Source organism: Achroia grisella, unplaced genomic scaffold, assembly GCF_030625045.1.
Source record: "Achroia grisella isolate CSIRO2021 unplaced genomic scaffold, CSIRO_AGI_Agris_v1 utg1433, whole genome shotgun sequence".
Taxonomy (NCBI): Eukaryota; Metazoa; Arthropoda; class Insecta; order Lepidoptera; family Pyralidae; genus Achroia; species Achroia grisella.
Genome location: NW_026712632.1, coordinates 663,591 through 690,398, shown reverse-complemented (window position 1 = coordinate 690,398; position 26,808 = coordinate 663,591). Strand labels below are relative to the sequence as shown.

At 34.6% G+C, this 26,808-nt stretch overlaps 4 protein-coding genes across 4 annotated transcripts in view; all 4 read left to right on the top strand.

Annotated features, from left to right (window-relative positions):
* Positions 1–26,808, top strand: part of LOC131855473 (heterogeneous nuclear ribonucleoprotein L) — a 528,919-nt gene that overhangs the window by 286,120 nt on the left and 215,991 nt on the right. The gene's annotated exons all lie outside the window — the stretch shown is intronic.
* On the top strand, positions 15,328–16,225 carry LOC131855476 (meso-2,3-butanediol dehydrogenase-like). The gene has a single exon (XM_059206754.1). It carries the CDS (start codon positions 15,333–15,335, stop codon positions 16,092–16,094), a length of 762 nt encoding a protein of 253 aa, XP_059062737.1. The 5' UTR covers positions 15,328–15,332; the 3' UTR covers positions 16,095–16,225.
* LOC131855475 (meso-2,3-butanediol dehydrogenase-like) lies at positions 16,438–17,680 on the top strand. Its single transcript, XM_059206753.1, has one exon. It carries the CDS (start codon positions 16,845–16,847, stop codon positions 17,604–17,606), a length of 762 nt encoding a protein of 253 aa, XP_059062736.1. The 5' UTR covers positions 16,438–16,844; the 3' UTR covers positions 17,607–17,680.
* LOC131855477 (3-oxoacyl-[acyl-carrier-protein] reductase FabG-like) lies at positions 22,119–23,049 on the top strand. The gene has a single exon (XM_059206755.1). The coding sequence runs from the start codon at positions 22,157–22,159 to the stop codon at positions 22,913–22,915; it is 759 nt and encodes a 252-aa protein (XP_059062738.1). The 5' UTR covers positions 22,119–22,156; the 3' UTR covers positions 22,916–23,049.

Here is a 26,808-nt window from a genome sequence, read left to right as displayed (position 1 = left end):
AAACAAAGATGGCTCGGGAAGCAACAATGGAATTGGTGTATAAGAATAGGATATTGCGTTAAATTTGTGATTATTTAATTGAATTAGTGCTAATCGGTGGTTTGTATTCACACACTTAAACTTAAAAATGTAAAGTAAGAATAAAATTATTTAAAAGAGCAACACACAAGTTTCTTGCTCGTTCTTCTTGTGATGAGACAGCTTTCCGAATGAGCGGTAGATTAAAAAAAATATATTTAAATAAATGATTTCTATTCTATTCTATTCTTTCGATAGATGGCGTATAGTACAGGCTCGCTATAACTCCTACTTTAATAAAACTTTTATATTAACAGTGTAATGTTAAAACTTATTACGCCGACCCCAAATAAATGGGATAAGGAAGAACTAGGAACTCAAGAACTATTTATTTACTTATACAACTTACTAAATTCTTAAAAATGTTCTAAATTCTAAATTCTTAAAAATGTCTTCAGAACATCATTTAGTTAAAAGAACAACACGCAAGTTTCTTGTCCATTCTTCTTGTGATATGTGAGTTTCGAAGTGGTATAATAAATAAATATGACTACTGAAATGTTGATTTCAATAAAGATTACATAATTTACAAAGAAAAACACTCAAACAGACACAAACAATGCATCAGAAGAATCAAGAAGCAAATAATGATGTTCATGATGAGGATAATGTTAACACAATAGTTAATCGGCAATTCTATATATATAATGTATATTATATGTTTAAAAAGAAATCAGAAATCAATATAAATGTATGGAAACCGATGTGACATATTCCAAAATTAATAATTTATGTGAAGAACACTGTTCGCGCCATTTATAAACATATCAAGTGGTACGGTATTATTCCCCATATCCTAATCCCTTTCCCGCGCACAGTATGTCAACTGAGGTCGCCCGACGACCTCGTCTACTAACGTGAATGGTGACATCTCGTCCCAACCGCTCCGCTTTAAATTAATTAATATAATATTGACATTAACAATAAGTAACTTTGTGTGCGAGCCTGTGTTAAACTTAGTATTCATCGAGTGCAGCAGCTGTGCAAGAATAAACCCGCTCTGCAGTCGCAGGTACGTACTGTGCGCCCCCTTTATTTCATTTCCATACAGTCCACTTACCATACCCGCTACCCCCCATTTCTCCAAACACCATTGTAGTTTCAAAACTAACTCGCTATATGCAATGACTTGTACCACACTGAACCGTCTGGCGCATCGAGTCGGGTTGGTTGTATGTGTTAACATTTCTTGCATGAGTTACGCCAATCTTGTGTATGTAATGATTGCTACGGATTATTATTTTATACAGTGCGTTATATCATGGCACAGTGTTGCCAGATACAGCTATTTTAATATTAATTTCCCGATTTTGTAAAACTAATGCTGCAATTTTGTGGTTGAACTTGTGGTTTCACTTTTCACTTGTTTTAGTCAATTTATTTTCCTCTATGTTTGTCATTTGCTTCAATCCTTATCCCATTCATTTGTGGTCGGCGCAATGTTTTTCTCTTTCATTCATCTCTGTTCGCAGTTATCTTGTTATTTTATTGATATTAATAATATATTATTTATAACTGTAGTAACTCAAATGGATACAATTTTGGAAATTAATAATGATAATATAATAATCTCAGGACAATTCACACAGCGCCATCTAGTCCCAAGTTAAGCTAGCTAAAGCTTGTGTTATGGGTACTAGATAACTGATACAAATACATAGAAAAATGTATACATAGAATATTATACGTAGAAAATACCCAGACCGATACAAACAATCATACTCGTGAATTCAAATGTTTGTGCCGTGCGAGGAATCGAACCCGCGACCATTGGACATAAAGCGGTGTGCTGGACCGCTATACCACCAAGGTCGTCAACCTTAATATAAAGCATTATAGTTGAAATTCCGTAATTTGTATATTCTGAGTTAATGCAGTTATTATTAAGAGTGCGATTTATTTTATTTTATTTGCTTAATGGTGCTTCCACCTGAGCTAAGGCACCAGTGGAGGATGATAACATGAGCATGAGGTCAGGTGAGTCAGCCCATCTTGGCAAATGGCAATTTACCTCGATATTTCCAGGGGCAACCGCATGGAGGTCAGCTATATTGCTAGCAATACTAGTCCGCATTACTAATAATCGCATTCCCACAGCGTAATTTTTTTTTATTGGGGTGTTATCAGGTTCAATGACCTGTAACACTGCGACCTGTATAGATCTATTGTGCTCGCCCTTTTTCAAGGTGCAATATTATCTAAAGAGATTTGAATAAAATGTAGTGAAACTTAAACGTAGAGGGTGCTGTATTCACCCCCCTGTACATTGTTAACATCATAACACCCCCAGATCAGCGGCAGTCGAGTAAATAAAGCAACAAGCCAATTTTCAACATCGTTTCCTGTTACGATCTGGAGTTTACGAGCGCCCACTAAGGATGTGAAGAAATAACGATTTTTTTTCTAATCGATTTTTATGATTCAAAACTATTTTTTGAATGAAAAGTATTTTGTGGACCTATGTTTTAGCTTAGTGGTCAAAACAAAGTCGCTATGTTTGCTTAAATCTTTAAAACTACGCAACGGCTATTGAAGCGCTTTTTTTTTTAATATATAGAGTGATTCATGATTGAGATATTGACATATATAGCTGTAAATATAATTTACTTTCGTTCCGATCGCAGTTGCACGTTACATACAAACTGTTACTCAGCAACAATACTTATTTTAAATGTGATGGATTATGCTTATTCTTTTTAAATCAATGTGCCTAATACGGTCCCTTAATCCATTACATTTAAGACACTCTACATCTCTACATTTAAATAACATACATAATATAAAACAATATACAAAAGAGTAAACAATAGAACAATAGTAGAAAAAACATATCCAAAATTAAATCTGTTAAAATACTAATTACTGTTGGACCTATACCGCCCCCTTAACAGAATAATTTTGTAATATTTGAGTCACAACTACCTTTAACTTCGGACCTGATACACATTGATAGAGATATTGAGTGGGTTATATATATAGCAGTAAATATAATTTACTTTCGTTCCGATCGCAGTTGCACGTTACATACAAACTGTTACTTAGCAACAATACTTATTTTAAATGTGATGGATTATACTTTTTCTACTTCAATCAATGTGCCTAATAATTCAAGAGGTAGGTTTATATATATAATACATGTACACCCATGCGAAGCCGGGGCGAGTAGCTAGTTCATTCATAATTTAAGAGATGCTCGCTTGTCGGTGGAGCTCTTGTTATTTTCCATGATCTTCCATCAACCTCTTTAGTTGTTCTATACAATACGACTTCATTTTTTCCCTAACCTGCTTGATGTAGCAGCGTATAAATTATAGGTCTTAAAAAAAATTATATATCAGCATATATGAGTGCTATATCAATAAAAAAAAAATATATAAATGATTACCTAAATGAACGTACAGTTCACGGGGTCCAAATATGATGGTCTTAGAATAGAATAGAATAGAATAGAAATAGAAAATCATTTATTCAAATAAACTTAATTTAAGCACTTTTGAGATCTTTGGGGGAGGCCTATGTCCAGCAGTGGACGTCTTCCGGGCTGCGATGATGATGATGATGATGTTACTATTCTCATCATCATCATTTCTTAATCTACCGCACATTCGGAAAGCTGTCTCATCACAAGAAGAACGAGCAAGAAACTTGTGTGTTGCTCTTTCTTTCTTAGAATCTCGATTGTTGTTTAATAAAATCTACTTTTATTTAATCGATTACTAACGTGATACTAACACTCGATTTTTATCGACATTGCAACATCCCTAGTACTCACTAACTGCTCTTGTATTCAGCCCTAAAAAGTATTCTAAGTATTGTATAAGAAGCGTAACACACAATTTAACTTTACACGGTACAAATTGTGCCGTCCCTTACAGAATTAGTAATATAATTATTTCCAACAAAACTGTGTTTCGAAGTACTTCAGTATTTGTTACTACGTGTAAATTATTTTTACTTACATTTGTATTCCATTTAAAGTAAAGACATTTTCTAACTATCTTATATACGAGATATTATAAACGAGAAAGTTTTTGAGTATAGATGGATGTTTGGTACGATCTCACGCAAACACTACTGCACGAATTTTGATGTAACTTTACAGTAATATACCTTATACATCAGAATCATTACATAGTATAAAACAAAGTCGCTATCGCTGTCTGTCCGTCCCTATATATGCTTCAATCTTTAAAACTACGCAACGGATTTTGACGCGGCTTTTTTTTAATAGATAGAGTGATTCAAGAGGAAGGTTTATATGTATAATACATGTATACCCGTGCGAAGCCGGGGTGGGTAGCTAGTGACATGTAACACTGTGCACTATTAACATTGTTATAATTAGTAAAAATCACAGAATCTTACCACGTTTTATATTTATTTATTGAGTTACCGATATTTCGGCTGTGTTTTAACCACCATTATCACGGGTAAACTGTTTTTTTATACCACGATGGTGGCAATCAAGCTTACGGCCCATCTGATGGTAAATGGTTACCGTAGCCTATGAACGCCTGAAACACCAGGGGTTTATAGGCTACCCGTTATAGGTTGTTTACCCGTGATCAGTAAATAAATATAAAACGTAGTAAGATCCCGTGATTTATACTAATTATACGAATAAATAATGACCGCGTCAAATATAAAACAGTATATTAACATTCGGTTTATATACTATATAATTTTTCTTTTAGTTTATCTAAAAGATTAGATTATATATATGCAGTCTGCTGTCTGTATCGTTGTTGACCTGGATACAGTGAACTAATTGTGTTCTGTACGAGCGCCGCAAATGAATCAGATTAACTTATAGCTATGTTCTCTTTGTTTCAGGTGAGTTTACTCGACGGCTCGTTAATCTGCGCCCATCAAGCCAATGCTGGTATTACAGTCCTAAGTAAAAGGTTTTTTTAAGTATAGTTGAAGTGATGCCACCAGTCAATGCTAAGGGAATACCCTGGTGAAGCATCATTGGACAATAATAATAATAAATTCAAAAATCATTTTTTCATGTAGGACATTTAGCCGCTTATGAACGTGAAATATTTTATTTTTATTTATTTATTCTTTAATGCACAATATAACTTGTACAACGGCGAGCTTAATGCCTTTTTTTAAAAATTAAACATCCTTCCATTGTCATGTATGTATATTAAAGACATTTGTATATTTGTAAGGGAACATACTGACTATTTTAAGAAATTAACAGACACAACACTGCGAGTAACGAGACCTAATGATTATATACACGACTACGACTATACACACCAATGTGTCGATTAGACTTACATAAGAGAAATGTATACTGTATGGCAATCAAAGTGTACAACAATCTTCCAAGAGAGATTAAAGAACTGGGGTCTCATACGTTATTTAAACGCAAACTAAAGAATTGGCTGTCACTTGGTAATTCTTACAGTGTCCAAGAATATTTAAGTAACACAAACACCTTTTCGTATACATGCCTGTATGGTAAATATTGCTGATCAATCAATTTCATGTAACATCATATTAATTATAATGAAGAGTAATCGTCTATCATGGTATGGACATGTAATGCGTAGGAACGAGGATAATATTTTAAGAAAGATGTTACAAATGAATGTGGATGGTTATAAGGGCAGAGGAAGGCCAAAAAAGAGATGGATGGACTGTGTGAAAGATGATATGGTAAGAAAGGAAGTAAATAACGCGATGACTGCGAACAGGGATGAATGGAAGCGAAAAACATATTACGCCGACCCCAAATAAATGGGATAAGGATGAAGCAGATGATGATGATGATGATGATGACCAATATTTCGCAAATAAATTATTTCATTTCATTTCATATGGAATTCTCCACCAGCTAACCTTTAGGTATACAGAAACCGTTGTGGGAGAGTTATGACGACAAGTGTTTCTAATGCAAATAAATATATAGATATAATAATATATATTATATACCTGATATTATATAATGTCATACATTAATGTCAAATATAGATAAATATATTTATTTTTTTATTTATTAATTTATTAAAGGAAAACCAAGGCTATTCAAGTATATCTTAAATAAATAATATAATACCAATACAATGCAATACAGTTATAAATCATTTTGGTGATTCAAAAGATAATTAAATAATTTCTATTTTACATTATTATTTTAATTTTCCAGTTCGGTATATAGATCCAATTGAGAAGAACTGGCAAGAAAATCAATTGATTATTTTATTTATTATTGTTAAAAGCCAGTTTATTTATAATATACATATATATGTGTCTATGTCTAACATCTGCATGAACAACTATTGCCATGCACACTCGTCATTCAAGTAATCGTTTAGTGAGTAATAGGCTTTACTCAGTAAATATGATTAAACAGTTGTTTTGAATTTATTTAAGGATAAAAACTACCGTACTCAGATACTACTACCGAAAACTACTGTAATCAGAACATATTGTTCTCTCCAACTCGCTTACATAGCCGGCTGGTTCAAGAAATGCGCTTAATGTACAAGATTTCATCTCCCCGGATGCAGGCGGTATCAAATATGTCATTTCTCTAAAGCATTGAAATATTTACTTACATATGAGAAAACTAATACTAAAATTTATATTAGAATATGCCCCATATTCTAATATAAATTTTAGTATTAGTTATAATTTTAGTAAGTTTTAGCTTGTTTTATTATTATAAATCTTAACATATATTAGATTTCTCCTTCAGTCTGAGTTCAACCCCCTCCGATTTATCCCCCATGCAATTATAACAGGGATCGAAATTACGACGGCCTGAACCGAGGTTCGAACCCCTAGTCCTAATCCTCAGACTAAGATAAGTTGGCCTTCAGCCGCTCCATAAGTCCTTCCTTTGGTTTGGAGTGCCATCTGCACTCGTCCCTAATCGTCCGGTGAAGCTGTAAAGGCCAGCTGCGGCCAACAGCATTAGAGTAGTCCGAAAAATGTCTGAGTCTCATTCAGTTCACATAAAAAATTGTACCAGTTGTATTTAACGCCAATTCTTACCATCCGAGGTATAACATATTTAGACATAGCATAAGTGTTTATGTGAATAAACTAGCTGTTCCCGCGACTTAGTCCGCGTGGAATTAAACTTTACTTTTCTCATATAAAAAATTTTTCTCAAATAAAAGTAGCCTAAGTTACTCCTTATTACATCAGCTACCTGCCCAAAAAAAGTCCCATCAATATCGGTCCAGCCATTTCAGAGATTAGCCGGAACAAACAGGTCGACAGACAGACAGACAAAAGTTGTAAAAAAATGTTATTTTGGTGTATGTATATTTGTATTCATATGCATGTAGTAAAAAACGGTTATTTCAATATTACAAACAGACACTCCAATTTTATTTATATATATAGATGTATGTTTGTTAAGCATTATTTTTCATAATAATTACAAATTGACGGTATTCTAGCATTGGTTTAGTAAAACACTAGTTCTGATGGTCGCGTATTCGATTCCTCGGACGATGCAATTTTAAGTTTGAAGCAACATGAGAGCTTGTAACCTGTTCTTACTACGGTATCTATGTTATTTGTAAAATGCATATGTTAGTAACAAATGAATTCGCAACAGCTCATAATTCGCACTACATCTCGACAACAATGCAGCGTTCCATCCACACGAGTAGCAAACAAAGTGCACGTTCAATCTGCCTAATGGAGGGAACTGATAAACTAGCCGCCATTACGGTCACTCTTTTATGAGATCTCTAACAGTTTTGTATATAAGCAACACAGGTGCGGATATAAGAATGTGAAGAACCTCATTAACTCGCATCATGGAATAGAAAATAATTAAATCAAATAAACTTACATTGAAGCACTTTTGAATAGTCATCACATTTTTTTTTAATCTACCGCTGTTTCGGTAAGCTTTCTCATCACAAGAAGAACGAGCAAAAAACTTGCGTGTTGCTCTTTTAAATAATTTTATTCTTACTTTACAATTTAGGTTTAAGTGTGTGAATATAATCTCAAGTAATACCTAGATGATAATCTATAATCTAAATATATATAACTCAAAGGTGACTGACGTAGTGATCTATCAACGCACAGCCCAAACCACTGGACGGATCGGGCTGAAATAGTATGCAGGTAGATGTTATGACGTAGACATCCGCTAAGAAAGGATATTGATTAATTCTACCCCCAAGGGGATAAAATAAAAAAGTTTGTATGAAAATTTGTTAATTTTAAACCGATCGGGCTGAGACTTTGCATAAAGCTACTTTGACGTAGGCATCCCCTAAGAAAGGATTTTGATAAATTCCACCCCTAAGAGGATAAATCAACGCGAGCGACGCCGCAGGCAAAAGCTAGTAATAATAATATTCTAGAATATTTCACACAGCGCCATCTAGTCCCAAGTTAAGCTTGTGTTATGGATACTAGACTATTGATATAAAAACATAGATACCTTTTTTGTAAGTACATACATAATATACATAGAACGCACTGAGAAAGATACAAACGATCATACTCATGAATACAAATGTTTGTGCCGTGCAATCAATCGAACCCACGACCATCGGATGTAAAGCGGTGTGCTAAACCACTAGACCACCCAATCCGTCTAGATTCATTGTTACATTCATCTTGTGATGAGTCAGAAAAATATGACTATTAAAAACAACTTGGGTTTTTTTAAATAAAGAAATTTCTATTTATATTTCTAAGTTTCAAAGGTAATATTTAACTTTGGCTACATTTTATATTAGAAAAATAAATATTAGTTAAATTCCACGCGGACGAAAATTATTACCAAATAATTAGGATTGCCATATCATTTAAAATTGCCGGATTATATTATCAGTGATGGAAAATACTGAGAATTTAATATATGCAATCAAATTAATCTCACGGGCATGTTGAATTAAAATATTTGCGGTGAAATGACGACCTCGGTGGTCTAGCGGTTGAGCACACCGCTTTACGTCCGATGGTCGCGGGTTTAATTCCTCGCACGGCACAAACATTTGTATTCATGAGTATGATTGTTTGTATCGGTCTGGGTGTTTTCTATGTATGTATTTACAAAAAAAATGTATGTATCTGTATCAGTTTTCCAGTGCCCATAAGACAAGCTTTAGCTAGTCTAACTTGGGTCTAGATGGCGCTGTGTGAATTGTCCTGAGATTATTATTATTTACACTACATTTTTCCAGCTTACGGTTGCTTGCTGGTTTATTTACCGCACTTACGGGCCAAAACCAAGTAAGTGCTGTGTGTGTATGTGTGTTATTATTATTATTTACACTACATTTTTCCAGCTTACGGTTGCTTGCTGGTTTATTTACCGCACTTACGGGCCAAAACCAAGTAAGTGCTGTGTGTGTATGTATGTATGATTGTGTTATTATTATTATTTACACTACATTTTCTCAGCCTTTGCTGGTTGTCTACGCTTTATAGCGTATACCACAATTATTACTATTAAATTTGGTCATACTTGACATGTGTTGCGTTCAAAACAACGTTGTTAATAATGCATCTGACTATACCATTTGATATAACAGTCATGAAGATATGCAAACGTGTTGCTTCTTACAGAACATAATGGAAAAAATAGATCGCTACATATGTAAGACATTTTTTTTTCAATTCAGTTCAATTCAAAATATCTGCATTCATGTAGGTCTATTACAGATTTTATGATATGTCAAATCTACCGTCAGTTCGGAATGATTTCGAGATCAGAAGAACTGAAAAGAAACTCAGCTCGTATTCTTTTCAGATATATGTTTACAAAAATACAGATTCGTTTAAATTCAAATTCCTATTCGTATTGTTAACCTGATTTCAATTTAAAAGGTTAAGTTAACACGAAAGTTTAAATATAATATACTTCATGAGATGGTGAGCGATGCTGGTGGCACGAGAAATGTCAGTATATAAGATATGTATTGTGTTTAGTTGAAATTATTGTTACAACATTATTTATTTTTTTATCTTAATGTTGTATAATACTCGCCCCGGCTTCGCACGTGTGTACATGTATTATAAATATAATCCTTCCTCTTGAATCACTCTATTAAAAAAAACCACTTCAAAATCCGTTGCGTAGTTTTAAAGATATATATATGTAGCATACATAGGCACGGACAGACAGTGACAGCGACTTTGTTATATACTATGTAATGATTATAAACGCGAAACTTTGTGAGTATGGATGGTTCTTTTACTCTTTCACACAAAAACTACTAAACGGATTTTGATGACACTACAGTAGCTGACGCATTTGAAACGCACGTAGGCTATGTTTTTATTGAAATTTAACGCGGGTGAAATCATAGGCATAGCTAGTATAGTACAAAAGTCGATACCTCTGTCTGTACGCTTTGATCTTTTAAGTTACACAACTCATTTTACTGCAGTTTTCAGCAATAGATAGAGTGATTCAAGAGAATGGTTTAAATGTATAATACATGCGTGTTATAGTATAGGACAGGCCGAGAAATCTTAGATTAGTAATGCATCCGAGCGAAACCAGGGCGCGTAGCTAAAATACCTATAAATATAGGTCCTTCATTGTAACATTACTTTCCTTTACCATAAATGACACGATATTTATCTAAATAGCTTTGGAAAATAAAGTTTAAGTCGATTTAGATAAAGTTACATTTTAAGTGGCTGATATGATTATACTAAAGACAAAGTAAATTGACTTATTCACGGCTTAACTGCCGGCTGCGGCTGCCTAGTCTCAAGTTTTAAAGAAATGAAATGAAATGAAATGAAATGAAAATGAAAATGAAAATGAAATGATATTTATTCAGTAGAAAACTAAAACACACATTAAACAAACAAATAGAATAACAAATAGTGCGAACAATTACATACAAATAACAGTACACAAATTACGTATGTGCGAGTGTGCGTGCATGTGTATGTCTGTCGAAGCATCCACTGAATAGGTCCGTGCTCAGCATAATGCTGCAGCGGCTGGAGCGCTGCAACGCTGTTTTTCAGCACAAGACCTGGGGTGGTGTATTGCCGTGTTGTACACGATTTATGATATGATACAATACTTAATATATAATAAATTGATATAAATTAATATACATAAATACACATTTAGCTAAAATAGAGATAGTACACAAATGACAAGGCGATAATAGATATTAATACAGTCAAATAAAAGAGATACAGGAGAGGGTATATAAAGATACAGATATATAAATTGGTAATGTATTTTTGCCTAGATTGATTTTTGTACCTGCATGAAGTATTTTTTTAGGTGTCGTTTAAAAGTGTGAATTGATTTGAGATCTTGAATAGGTGGTGGTATGTTATTCCAGCAGTGAGTGGCGGCATATTTAAAACTTCCCCTAAATGCAGCTGTATTATGACTTGGAATTTTAAGTATATTAACATTTAATCGTATCACGTATTGGTAACAGTTTTGCCTCCAGGTTAATTTATGGTACAGATAATGAGGCTGATTGGATGCCATTATACCGAACAGCAAAGTGGCCAGGTGGAGATTTCTCCTAGCGGTCATTTTGAGAATGTCATTATTATTCAAATATGGTGTTATGTGACTTCTGGGCGGTATTCTAAAACAGAAGCGAGCACAAGCGTTTTGGACTCGTTGAATTAAACGTTCTGTTCTTGATAACAAACATGGTCCATATGCTACATCTCCGTAATTTAATTTTGACAAAACCAGTGAATCCACTAAGCGTTTACGTAACTCCACTGATAGAAAATCGCGCATTTTATACAGGACTTTGAGTCTATAAAAACATTTCTGTACAGTGTTATTAATATGATCCTCGAACCGAAGTCCCGGGTCCATTTTTAAGCCCAAAACACGCACTGTGTCTACACGTTCTATCGTCTCGTCCATTATTTTGACAACTGGTTTACCTGACATTATTTTGGTAATTTGTTTCTTGCTACCCAAAATTACAAATTGAGATTTTAGCGGGTTTAAGACCAGTGAATTCAATTCTGACCATTTAGAAATTCTATTTAGATCTTCATTTATATGTTGAATAGCAGTAGATGTCTCACTAGGCATAAATGATATATACAGCTGCAAATCGTCAGCATATAATTGGTACTGACAGTAATGTATGCACTTAACAATATCCGCCGTATATATTATGAACAGCAATGGTCCCAGAATCGAGCCCTGAGGAACACCCCTACGTATTGCAAGTGGCTGTGACGATAAAATAGTTCCGTCCTCTTTTGTAATTTCAACAATTTGTTTTCTTTTTGAAAAGTAACTGTGAAACCAGTTTACCGTAACAGTGTCAAAGCCGTAATAAGCCAACTTAGAAAGAAGCAGTTGCACTTGAATAGCATCGAATGCTCGAGAATAATCCAAAAGAGACAATAGCGTACCCCTACCAACGTCTCGTGCTTCCAGGATGTTACCTATCACGTCTAATAAAGCTGTGCTTGTACTACGTTTCTTCCTGAAGCCAGACTGCAAGTCAGGCAATATAGCATTTGTCTCTAAGTATTCTACCACCTGCGAATGTACCACACGCTCAATAACTTTGGACAGACAAGGCAATATACTTATAGGGCGAAGATCTTTAAATTCAGTGGGATTATTATTTTTGGGAATTGGCCGCACTACAGCCATTTGCCAAGCTTCCGGAAAGCAACCACTTATAATGGATTTATTTATAATAGCCGTGATTGCTTCCAGCGAGTAAGGCAGAGTTAACTTTACCATTTCTAGGGTAATGCCATCATTCCCCTGCGCATTAGATTTAAGGTTATTTATAATTTTGAGTACGGCTGCCTGACTAATTGGTTTAAGGGTAAAAGTACAAGTACCATATCGATTGAACTCATAGAAAGTTAAATAAGATACACTGCTTATATTATGATCACCTGGAATATTTAAAAATGATTTATTAATTTTATCTGGGTCATCAAAAAATGAAGGTAATTCATGTTCATTAGCTAAAGGCAAAAGATCATTTTTAATATTCTGCCACAACTTCTTTGAGTTGTTTATATTATTATTTATGTATTGATTGTAATAAGCTTTTTTTTCAGTATGTAAAGGACCGTTTAAATGTATTTTGCAGTGCTTAACTCTATTGAATTAGAAATGCACGTATAATCTATAGAGATCTTTTTCATGTAGTTTCAATGATAAACAAACTGACGGTATATCTGATGGTAAGTGGTAACCGTCGTCGTCTATATACATGAATCATTACCCATGCGATGGAGCGACCAAGTCAGCAGCAGTAGGCGGTCTACTCCACGAGTATACTAAGTTTGAAACGTGTGTGTTGTTTACGCACCAGCTAACATGTGGAGTCAGCGGAGCGCGTATATTCTTTTCCGACATGCTAAGTCTACGGCAACCTTTATGACCGACCGAATTTAATCGAGTGGTAATCGATGTAGACCCGAACATATTACGCCGACCCCAAATAAATGGGATAAGGAAGAAGCAGATGATGATGACGATCGATGTAAGCCCGAAGGTAGATCTGCGATGAAATTTTGGTCTCGATAGGTCAAGCCGTTTCGGTGGAGTATCGTTACAGTGCAAATATGATCTCTAAGATGCTTCGCGCTCCTCTCAACCAAATATGGAAGACAAGAGGGAGAAAAGTGAGCTGTCGCAAGGCGGATAGCATCACCATCTTACCCCACTACATAAAGACCACGACTGTTCTGTCAAGAACGTATCGAATAAAAAGAATAAATACAAACGGTACGATGGATATCACGTTGTCCGCAAAACACAGCTTACAAAAGCAAACTGCTTGGCAGCCTAAGTAGATGAGACTGAGCAATATGCAGTCTGTGAGGGAAGTTGCCACTTTAATGGAGTAACAACTGGTGTACAAGTAAATATCGTAGAATAACAGATGAACAAAAATATATTTCCGAGCAAGATAATATTATATAGTGCAGATACATTAATATGAAGGGAGACAAGATGTCACATCGTCTGGCATACCAGCCGGTGTGATTATCGATTGCTAACCTCTTTCTAACACCGACGATTTTTCACAGTCTCAACTAGTAGGTACTGTTTGTAAAATTTACATTCTTTACATTTTTTTTTGTAATTCTTGAATGCATCTATTTTATTTATATCGCTTAGAATAAATTTTACCTCGTTGCAATTTTATTCATCGCCATCTCATCATCTGCATTTTCCTTATTCCATTTATTTGGGGTCGGCTTAAAGTTTTCTCTTCCATTCATCCCTGTTCGCAGTCATCTCGTTATTTACTCCCTTTCTTACCATATCATCTTTACACAATTCATCGCCATCTATTGGTACAATAATAAAATATTATATATATTTTTTATATCTTAATATCTAAAATCTTATCTGTTTTTATATCTTAATATCTATTATTAATTACACCGCCTTATTATCTCTGTTCAGCGCGACGATTGACTTGTAGAGAATGTAATGTAAAGCTATCAGATTTTAAGTCCACCTTGTACACAATTTTGGATGTAAAGTTAGAAAAGTGTAGAAAATTTGTGATCCAACTTTAAGTTAGTTTATTAAAATTGGATGTCCAATTATAATCATTATTATGTACGTTCGTGTTTGTACCCAAGTGCCCAAAAGGTAGCGACGGCCGGACCAATTCTGAACGTGATAATATCTTAATACAACCAATTAAATTTTGTTTACTCGACAGCTCCAAGGGATTATTAATTTACTCTCATTCGTCTATTATAATTACATTAGCCGTTTAAATGAGTTTGCTGTTTTTTATGTCACCGTTGTATCAACTGGGCTTTATTTACTTACTTTTATACTTTCGCGTTCAGTAATAATTTTTAATGTATTTTTTAGGGTCTTAATATTAATAATGTTTTCATAGTATAAAATATAGTCACCGCTGCTGTCTTTACGTTTAGATATTTAAATTACGAAACGGATTTAAAACAGTTTTCAATAATAGATAGAGAAATTCAATCATTTATAATGCACCTGTGCGAAGTCAGGCAATTCCTATTTTATTGAGAAAATATTTACCTTACTTGACGTTTCAGCTACGAATACTACGTAAGGTTAAGTTGAAGTAAATCAGACATAAAGATTTTGTTGCAATTAAAATAACTCTTTATTTTATACATAAGTGTATACGGTTGACCTTATCAAGGGGAAACGATAAACCAAAATAAGACTCACTTATCAGGAATTGTTATCTGTTTACTTTAGTTATCAGTTCCACTGCTTGAAGTATTCGCTCTGCAGTATTCAGTATACAAATACAATTAGAGAGAGATACATGGATTTTACGGGGAAGGTGGCATTAGTGACAGGAGGGAGCTCAGGTATAGGAGCTGCCTCCGCCAAGATACTCGCCACTCATGGAGCACAAATCGCTTTAGTCGGAAGAAACGAGCAAAGACTAAATGAAGTTGCCAAGTTATGCTACAACGCCAAAGGTTTGACGCCTCTGCAATTGAGACTAGATCTGACAGAAGAGGGGAATTGTCAAAAAGCTGTTGAAAAAACGGTTCAGAAATTTGGAAGACTAGATGTTTTAGTAAATTCAGCCGGAAAATACGCTGTGGGATCTCTGCTAGATGAGACAACTGAAGTGTTTGATGAACTGACGAAATTAAACCTTGGAGCGACGTACAAAATGACGCATTTTGCTATACCACATTTGATCAAAACAAAAGGCAATATAGTCGTGGTTGCAGCAGCTCAGTACGAGAAGATTAGACATGGTTTTGTAGCATTTTCAACTATAAATGCTGCACTGACTAAATTCACTAAAATCGCTGCAATCGAGTTGGCCACATTGGGAGTTAGAATCAATTCTGTGGCTATAACAGTGACCAGAACTAACATTTTATCCAATATTAATATTGAAAGTCAAGAAGAGCGAGAATCAATATACAGGGTGATCGAAAGTCATAATAATATGAAAATACTGGATCCTGAAGAAGTTGCTAAGATGGTTGTTTTCATTGCTAGTAACTTGTGCCCAAGTATGAATGGTGCTAATGTTTGTATTGATAGTGCTGCGACGTCCAGGTAGTAGACGTTACTATAAGGAGACATTACGTGCCAATGCATTTTGCTTTACTGTCATGACTATTTGTGTTTTCATTAGTAAGTACTGATATTCCTTACTGATTATCCTATTTTTTATTTTTTAATTCAAAACGATCCCACCAATAGGTATCATAGTTAGTACATAGTAGTATTTAAATGGAACTTAAATATCGTAGTTACATAAATGCTGCTACTATATTATAGGCCACTTCGTACGCTTATCACACGATACTCTTATCATACGATCTTTGTACTTACGTGTAGGTAAAGCATTGACAGTTTTTTAACAAATTTTGTTAAGTTTTACCATTAAATAAATATTTACTATGGATGTTATATTCACATTTTGAGATGACCCGTAAATATATGAAAATAAATATTATTTCTTCAAGTTACAATTTTGCATTAACATGTTGAATCAAGTAAATGTTAATTATGAAATGTTACTGGACTATCTACGTAGTATCAATTCCAAACAATAATACACGCATTCCTTCCACGGCTACAATATGCACAGCGGTGATAGCTGTGATGGTATTTGGTAGTTGTAACTATATGTGTTGTAGCCTTTATATAACCTTAAATGACTAGCCTTATCAATACAAAACGATAAGCCAAAATAGAACTCCTATGTAAGGAAAGGTATTATCTATGTACAAATGTTATCTAAGGAATTAGTTTCACGCCTTCACACTTTTGATGGCAGTAAGAAAACAACATTGAAGAGCGCAACATGGATTTTAGTGGTAAGGTCGCTCTTGTAACCGGAGGTAGTTCTGGTATAGGAGCCGCTTGCGCCAAGTTATTAGCTATTCATGGAGCACATGTGGCTTTGGTTGGAAGAAACGAGGAAAGACTCAATGAAAGTGCGATGGTATGTCACCACGCTAGTGGCAGTCAACCTCTGCAATTGAAAATGGATCTAACAGAAAACGGCAAATGCCAAGAAGCTGTTGAGAGAACTATAGAGAAATTTGGGAAGCTTGATATTTTAGTGAATTCAGCAGGAAAATGTACAGTCGGATCACTTCTAGATGATACAACGGATGTGTTCGACGAACTAACAAAATTGAATCTAGGTGTGACTTACAAAATCACACATTACGCTATACCACATTTGGCCAAGACGAAGGGCAACATAGTGATTGTTGTAGCAGCGCCATTTCAGAAAATCAGACATGGTTTCGGAGCATTTTCCATGATGAATGCCGCTCTTATTAAATTCACCAATATCGCTGCAGTGGAGTTGGCAAATTTGGGAGTGAGAATAAATTCTGTAGGTGTAACGGTCACAAGAACTAATATACTATCCAATATTAATATTCACAGTGAGGACGAAAGAGAAATGGCATATAAAATAATTGAAAGAGACAATAAAATGAAGATATTGGACCCCGAGGAAGTTGCTAAAATGGTCGTTTTTATTTCTAGCAATTTGTGTCCTAATATGAATGGAGCTAATGTATGTATAGATAGTGCGGCGACGTCTAGATAGCGGACTTTTAATTTATAAATAAATATATGCGATACAAGACTCATTTTGTTATCTAAGTTGATAAATAAATACAAAATTCGAAACACGATTCAAAATGTATTTTGATTTATTTAAACATGCAAAGTGGTTGATGATTATGGAAATTCTAATTCTAGTTTCAATAATACTTATAGTATATTTGCAATGAGTAATATTTCAAACTACTTTAAATTTCAAAGACACTTCATTAATAGTTGCTTTTTGACACAGAACTTACATTTTTATCTCTTATCCAAATGAATTGTTCGCCATGACCATTACGATAATACAATAAATGTATGAATGCATATTGTATATTACCATTTTTAAGGTTTTGAAACAAACAAATAAGGTTTTTGTTACAAACAAAAAATAAGTACATTAAATAAATTAACGTTTGTCCTTAAGCATTTGTTTCAAAACCTTAAAAATGGTATCTCACATGTTTAAAACTACGCAATGGATTTTGAAGCGGTTATTTTAATAGATAGAGTGATTCAAGGGGAAGGTTTATATGTATAATACATGTACATTTGGGCGAAGCCGGGATGGGTAGCTAGTGTTTAATATTTTTCACCCTTAGTATTATGAGAAAAGTAAATTTAGTTTAGGTAAAGTGGTTCCCGACCAATGCATCAATTTCAAATGAATTGTTGATTTTCTAGTTGTTAGGCAATAAAGTCATCACTTGCGGATATCATTCGAGTCCAGGCCAATGTCCAGATTAGATAGTAACCTTATAAAATTTTTAGGAGCTGTAAGATTTATCTATTAATTATAATTGGTATTAGCAGGCCCGAGTAACTTCGTCTGCGTCAGTTGCCCCGTTTTTGAAACATTTTTCATTAATGCTCCACTAGCATTATTAGCCGTATCGTGATCATAGTCTTCCACGATAAATGGGTTCTCCAATGTTTGAAGAATATTTCAATATGAAGCAGTACTTAGTTGGAAAATCTATAACGGACGTTGACGAATTTCTTAGAATTTGCTCATGTCATCCTTGTCAACTCATGCAGTTCCCGGGACTTATGACCCCGGTATAGATTTAAGGGGCGCCTTTAACGACTTGTTCTCGTGGTACCTTTTTTTCTTATATACTATCTGTACACGCGACTTCGTCTGCGTGGAATTTAACTTTATGTTTTCTAAAACAAAAGTAACGTAAGTTACTCCTTATTACATCAGCTACATGTCAATAAAAGTCCCGTCAAAATCGGTCCAGCCATTTCAGAGTTTAGCCCTAACAAACAGACATAAAAATTGTAAAAAAATATTTTTGGTGTATGTACCGTATTTATGTTCATATGCATGTAATAAAAAACTGTTCTCTCAATATTGCAAACAGACACTCCAATTTTATTTATGAAAATTAATTAAGATCCGTTAAAGTGTTTTTACGTATAATCAAGAAAGAGACAATTCGCAATTATAATATATTTTTGATTCAGTTGCTGACCATCATTAATGGAAGGTCACTTGGCTGACCTCTATTATCACCACAGAGTTCATTCTTCTTAGTGAATGATCTTGGGGAACGCTTGCGACACTCTGATTTTATTTCTTCAATAACTGCATATGGTTGTAGGTACTAATTGTATATTTATTTATTTAACAGCTCATGGTAACATAAATTATTTATTAATTTTATTACGATTAGTTGTTAATTTCATTTACAATACTCAATAAATTTATTAATGATATCATTGGAAATATCAACCTCTGGCCGCTCAGAAGCCAAACCATTGAGCAAGCAACGATTAGGCTTTCTTCTTTCTCCCTCTGCAATTCCTGTAATAATTTGAAAGTTGATTTTAAATAATATAAGACACATGTTTGTTGCTGATAATATAGCTTTATATATGTGAATATTTTTTTTAATTTCTTCATTATATTCGAGTAATAAACTCAAACATACTGAAGAAATTCAAAAAACATTTTTCCGTAGATCGTAAGGTTAATTTTTTTTAGCCAGGTTATTTATATTGTACACTTATATAAGTGCTTATGTCTAACATTAAATGAAAATCCCGTGCACGAACAACTGTTACCATGCACGTATGTTGTTTAAGTAAAATAATAACATATAACAATATGTTGTTTGTTATAATACATATTACGATTTTACAAGTCAATGCTGATAGTAGTCGAGGATTGTGTTGTTGTTATATATACGATAAACTATCTGTGGTCATTAAGTTTTTTTTTCTATCTCTGGAATGGTAAACAAGTTGACGACGCCCACTTTTTTATTTTTATTATTTTTATCAAACTTAATATTATAACACCTAAAATTTGTAGATTGTGATGAAATGTTTACTCATACATTTTTGTTGGTCGTTCATTAAAAATTCGTATAAGATTATACGAGACTGATCATGTTTTCTATTCTATTCTATTATTTATTCATTTATCATTATCAGCATCACCATCATCATCATCACCATCATCATCAGCCCGCTGCAGTCCACTGCTGGACATAGGCCTCTCCCATTCATTACGTTCGGTATATTTAACTTGCCCTCTTCCATCATGTTTTGAAATAATTTGATTTCTTAACGGTGTTCCATCACCAGAGAGTCAGTAAGAAAAATGAATTCAGATAATTTTTTTGGTCCCACTCAAATTAAAACTCACGATCCTTTAATCTATATAGTTTGCTTATTGATAGTTTGCTTGCTTGCTTGGATGTATGCATGCTTGCATGCATGCTTTTTGGTTACCGCATCTGAGATCAGTCGTTTATTAACTTTTATACCTCTTACCGCTCGTTTATAACCTTTATCGAGTGGAGGGAAAGAGTATTGTTAGTGATGTATATTGATGATCTTATTACTAGCAATGTTCCATGTCAGCTTGACCTCCACTCGTTTTCCTGGAAACCAAACCATCGTGATAAATTCTTGGTGAATTTGTCACGATGGTTTCCATGGGGAACTGCGTTATCCTGACATGGTATATTGCTAGCAAGGGGGTTATTAATCCACATTACTAATATTTCAATTGTCCCCTATGCCTACGGTTTGAATGAAGCGGGTGTACCATTCATTGTCGGTAGAGCTCTTGCCACTTTCTACGATCTTCCATCCTATGATCCATCCTTCAATCCTCTTTAAACCTTGATGTGACTCGACTCCTAACCTGTCCTCATGTTTTCTTATCATCCTTCACTGGTAGACCGTTAGCGCAGGCGGGGTGCACCATTCCATTATCATCCATAAAAAAAATTCCTTTATCAAGTTGTACACCTATATCCTTTTAAAGTATTAAACGTATAAATATTGCTATATCATTGTGACTGCTGATTTTCCTCGTGCGCTATCGTCACAGTTAACGGTATGGACGGTTAGTACCTAACACGCTAATACTACTTGTAGTATGACGACACTGAATAAACAAATGTTTATTTATAATCTCACTAGCTGACCCGCGCTACTTCGTTTGCATCACACTTGGCTTGACAATATATATATATATTTTTATTGAATATATATTTGGGGCCGTTCAAGTATTACGTAAGCAAATTTATTGCAATTATTTAACCCCCCCCCCCATCTCCCATCCCCCTTTATCAGCAAAAGTAAGCAAAGCTCTAACCCCCTCCCCTCATGATTACGTAAACATTTTTCAATTAATATATTGTTTTAGCAAAGACAATGCGAGGGTTGCCATTCGTGAAAAAAGTAAATAATTACCGATGACATAATCATCATCTAGACTCCCTACCCCCCACGTCATCTCAGCAAAAGTATTGTTAGAATTTTTGTCACTTTGTGTGTGTGTTTTTATGCAATAATCTCCGACACGGCGTAACCAATTTGTGTGAGGTTTAAACAAAGGTATCGTGGTAAACTTTAAATGGCACGGAGTCTTGGGGATTACTTGTTACCCAATAAACAACAAATGATGACGTCAGTGATAAAAATAAACACGTTGTTTTGTACAAAACAAGTTCTATTCTTGACTAATTCAAAGATTTTTTATTGAATCGTGGTTTTGTATAGAGAATTTTTTATCACGATTTCTTTATACTGCATGTATTTATAGTAGATTATTAGAATTATAATCTTTACTTCAAATGAGTAACCATTTTATCACACCGTCTTTGTATTCATGAGTATGATTGTTTGTATGGTCTGGATGATTTCTATATATATGAGGTATGTGTTTACAAAAACAAAAGTATATTTATGTATTTATATCAGTTGTCTAGTAACTATAACCCGAGCTCTGCTTAGCTTGGGACTAGATGGCTGTGTGAATTATCCTCAAATACTATTATTATTAAACTACATTAACGAACGTGCATCCATCTTAGTTCTTCAACATGCGCATGTAACACAAGTAACGTTACATTGACCCGTCAACTACAGCGCGATAACAGAGGTGAAGGTCAGTACGAGCCTTCTACTAGTACCATTATGTAATTACCGTAACAAACAGGTTCTATTCACACAGACTCAAATTTCTCAGTTTTGCATCACAGTACAGCGTCCAACTCTGAGGACAGTAGACGTGCGCGCGTTCACAAAATGGATTTCACTGGAAAAGTTGTCGTCGTGACGGGAAGCAGCTCTGGTATAGGTGCGGCTACTGCGAAATTGTTTGCAGAACACGGAGCACTGCTGACTATAGTCGGCAGGAATGAAACGAGACTGCTATCTGTGGCAGATGTCTGCGAACAGGCTAAAGGAAATAGACCGTTATGTCTGCTATTAGACTTGACTCAAGAAAACAGTTGCGAGGAAGTTATAAGGAAAACGGCTGAGATGTACAAACGGATCGATGTGGTGGTCAATTGCGCTGGTTCAGCAACAGTGACTTCTCTATTCGATACCACGATGGATGTTTTCGATGAATTAATAGCTCTGAATTTACGAGTCCCGTACAGACTTACTCAACTATGTTTGCCGTATCTGAAAATTACTAAAGGCAGTATTATCAATGTATACGGTGCTCCATTGAGGACCAGACCCGGCTTTTTAGCCGTAGCCATGATCAGGGATGCTCTCGAGAGATTCACGAAGTCTGGAGCAGTAGAGTTGGCATCGGAAGGTATACGAATGAATGCTGTACGCCCGGGGATTACCAGGACAAATTTTTTGGAGAATTTAAACGTGGATCACGAAGCAATGGATCGGGCCTACGCAGCTATTTCGTCGCTAGTGCCCAATCAAGTTATAATAGAACCGGATGAAATAGCCAGAATGATTCTGTTCACTGCAAGCGACGTGTGTCCCAATCTAAACGCCGCTAGTTTGATAGTTGATGCAGCGTCATCTAGTTATTGATGATGATGATGATGATTTCATATTTATATATTGATGGTAAACATCATTGGAGTATGCGATGAAGATATAAGACTGTTTAGTGTATAAGTTGGTTTTGTTTTTGTATATTTTAATAAAGGAAGTATTAAATGACAGTGGTTTTAGTTTTTGTTCGTATAGTGATGGAGTAAGATGCAATATGTCATATATATGAAAAATGATTTTTTCCTTTAGCCTGGGAGAAAGGGACAGATTTACGTTTGTAAGATATTCAATACAGATAGAATTTTATCATGATATTTTTGAAAGTAAAGTAACAAATGAAGGAAACAATGTTTATTCAGTGCTTTTCAACAGTGTTACAATATAAATAAAATCAAGATAAATTTATATAAAATATTATATTACTTAACTAGTTTTTGCCCGCGGCTCCGCTCGCGTTTATTTATTCCGTTAGGGGTAGAACTTATCAAAATCCTTTCTTAGGGGATGCTTACGTCATATTAGTTTTATGCATGCAAAGTCTCAGCTCGATCGGTTTAAAATTGACAAACTTTCATCCCCTATTTTATCCCCTTGGAGGTACAATTAATCAAAATCCTTTCTTAGCAGATGCCTACGTCATAACATCTACCTGCATGCCAAATTTCAGCCCGATCCGTCCAGTGGTTTGGACTGTGCGTTGATAGATCACTATGTCAGTCACCCTTGAGTTATTTATATATAGATTTAACATTTAGATAATTAAAAATAAACATTTTAGCTTAATTGTACCTATGTTCTATGTGAATTCACCACTGGTTTTCAGATGTAAGCCTACGCTTGATATATTTATGTATTTGTTATATAGGATACCTGTATCCATTTAAATATATTTAAAATATACAATACCTGCTCGTGGCGTCGCTCATGTGTTACCATTACTGAAGAGTGTCTGTATGGTGTCATTTCTTCATGCTTTATTATTTTGTGGCCACATTATCCCTTTCAAATGGGTATACATCTTACATAGCAGGCTGGATAGCTTAGATGTAGAAGTTGGTTAGATTAGGATCAATACAGACATTATCTTATCTTATTAATATTATAAACGACGAATGTTTGTGAGTATGGATCTGTTACTCAAAAACTACTGAACTGATTTTAATTAAACTTTACAGTAATATAGCTTATACATCTAAGTGACGACCTCGGTGGTCTAGTGGTCTAGCACACCGCTTTACGACCGATGGTCGCGGGTTCGATTCCTCGCACGGCATAAACATTTGTATTCATGAGTATGATTGTTTGTATCGGTCTGGGTGTTTTCTATGTATAATATGTATGTATTTACAAAAAAAAAATATCTATGTATATGTATCAGTTATCTAGTACCCATAACACAAGCTTTAGCTAGCTTAACTTGGGTCATCTAGACCCAAGTTAAGCTCTCATGAATACAAAATGTTTGTTCCCTGCGAGGAATCGAACCCGCGACCATCGGTCGTAGAGCAGTGTGCTGGACCGCTAGACCATTGAGGTCGTTCAAATTGACTGAATTGGCCTCCAAATTAGGCAAAAAACTTAACTATCATAAACGACTAATGTCCTATATGAATATGATTTTTACTTTGATTTCAGTACATTAAAGAAAAAACGGGTTTTGGTAAACATAAGGTCTCTTTGCCACTGTTGGGTCAAATAATCCGAGGCAAATATGGATTTGTATAAATAGATGCAATAACTACTTCAACCTTCACACATTAGTAACATCTATATATTTTTTATCTATTTTCTTTCTCCATACACACAATGACCTATTTATTTAGCTATATACAGTATTTTTTTGGCTTACGATAATAATGCGGTGTGTGAATTGTCCTGAGATTATTATTATTATTATTAAGTAACATATAGGCTATAATTTTAGAAGATTTTATGTTAATTGGGCCCAATATAATGATAAATGTCAAGAAAGTGTAATACAGATGAAGTTGCGCAGATCAGCTAGTTATACATAATGAGGTATGTCGATATATAAGCATTTGCTTATCTTTAACATATTGTTTATATGAAATCACTAAGTATAATTTGCTGTTGTTATATTTATATTATTATTATATACAAGCTGTTCACGACGAAGATACATAATGAGGTATGTCGATATATAAGCATATGCTTATGTTTAACATATTGTTTATATGAAATCACTAAGCATAATTTGCTATTGTTATATTTATATTATTATTATATACAAGCTGTTCACGCGACTTCGTCCGCGTGGAATTTAACTTTATTTTTCAAATATAAAAGTAGCCTAAGTTACTCCTTATTACATTAGCTACCTGCCAAAAAAAGTCCCGTCAAAATCGGTCCAACCATTTCAGAGATTAGCCGGAACAAACAGACCGACAGACAGACAGACAAAAATTATATATAAATGTTATTTTGGTATATGTACCGTATATTCATATGCATGTAGTAAAAAACGGTTATTACAATATTACAAACAGATACTCAAATTTTATTTATATGTATATATTAGAGGAACAGTTGAGGAAAATATGTTTCTACTAATAGATTGAATGCGAAGGAGTCCTAGCACAGGTCTGTTGTTTTTGTTTGATAACACCTTGTCATTCCAAGGGCAATTTTGTTATATAAATAGTCTAGTTGACACGCGCAACATCGTCTGAATCACACTTACTTGACATTTATCATTATACTACCGTTTGCCCGCGGCTTCGCTCGTGTTAATTTATCCCCTTAGGGGTGGAGTTTATCAAAATCCTTTCTTAAGGGATGCCTACGTCATATTAGCTTTATGGATGTAAAGTCTCAGCCCGATCGGTTTAAATTTGACAAACTTTCATCCCCTATTTTATCCCCTCGGGGGTAGAATTAATCAAAATCCTTTCTTAGCGGATGCCTACATCATAACATCTACCTGCATGCTAAATTTCAGCCCGATCCGTCCAGTGGTTTGGGCTGTGCGTTGATAGATCACTATGTCGGTCACCTTTGAGTTATATATATATATGGATTTAGTCCAATTTACACAATATATTTTTAAATTACATCCTATGTGTTATTCTGATGCAAAGTTTCATTAAAATCTATTCAGTAGTTTTTGTGTGAAAGAGTAACAAACATCCATCCATTCATACTCACAAATTTCAGCGTTTACAGTAATCCTCCTAGAGCTTCGTACCTTCACTACCCTGAATTACACCAGAGAGGTCGCGAATTCATATTCACAAACATCCGTGTTTATAATAATCACGGGGAGTGTTCTGAGGAATTGTTCGGATTAATACCAGCTGCTGAGTTTCACCACCGTACCACCCGCCAGAAACTGAAATACCATCCTGATCATCTGGATGAATGGCGGTCCTCCACAGTGCAGTTTTCTACAAACTATTTACTACGCACAACCACGTTGTGGAATCACCTTCCAGCAATGGTATTTCCGAACCGATACGATATTGATACCTTCAAGAAAAGAGCTTATTCCTTTTTAAAAGGCTGATAACGTACTTGCAATTGCCCTGGTATTGCGGTGCTCATGGGCGGCGGTAATCACTTACCATCAGGTGAGCCGCATGCTCGTATGTCCCCTGTGTTATTAAAAAAAATCCTCTAAGAGCGTCGTAGCCTATACTACCCTAAATTATACCCGAGAGGTCGTGAATTCATATCAGGCAGACACAAAAATAAACTTTGAGTATATATACACAAAGTTTATTTTTGTGTAACATAATCATTGCTTATATAAGCAATGATTATGTTAATACAAAAACTTAGTATTAATATAATCATTGGAATAGTTCGAAATAAAAACCACGGATATTTCGTGGTTATTTGAGGACCGAGGTACCGTGTATGTATGTATAATAATAATAATCTCAGGACAATAAATACAGCGCCATCTAGAC

What these genes read in the sequence shown, in the direction of transcription:
- LOC131855476 (XM_059206754.1), top strand. Translation starts at nt 15,333, where the DNA reads ATGGATTTTACGGGGAAGGTGGCATTAGTGACAGGAGGGAGCTCAGGT.
- LOC131855475 (XM_059206753.1), top strand. Translation starts at nt 16,845, where the DNA reads ATGGATTTTAGTGGTAAGGTCGCTCTTGTAACCGGAGGTAGTTCTGGT.
- LOC131855477 (XM_059206755.1), top strand. Translation starts at nt 22,157, where the DNA reads ATGGATTTCACTGGAAAAGTTGTCGTCGTGACGGGAAGCAGCTCTGGT.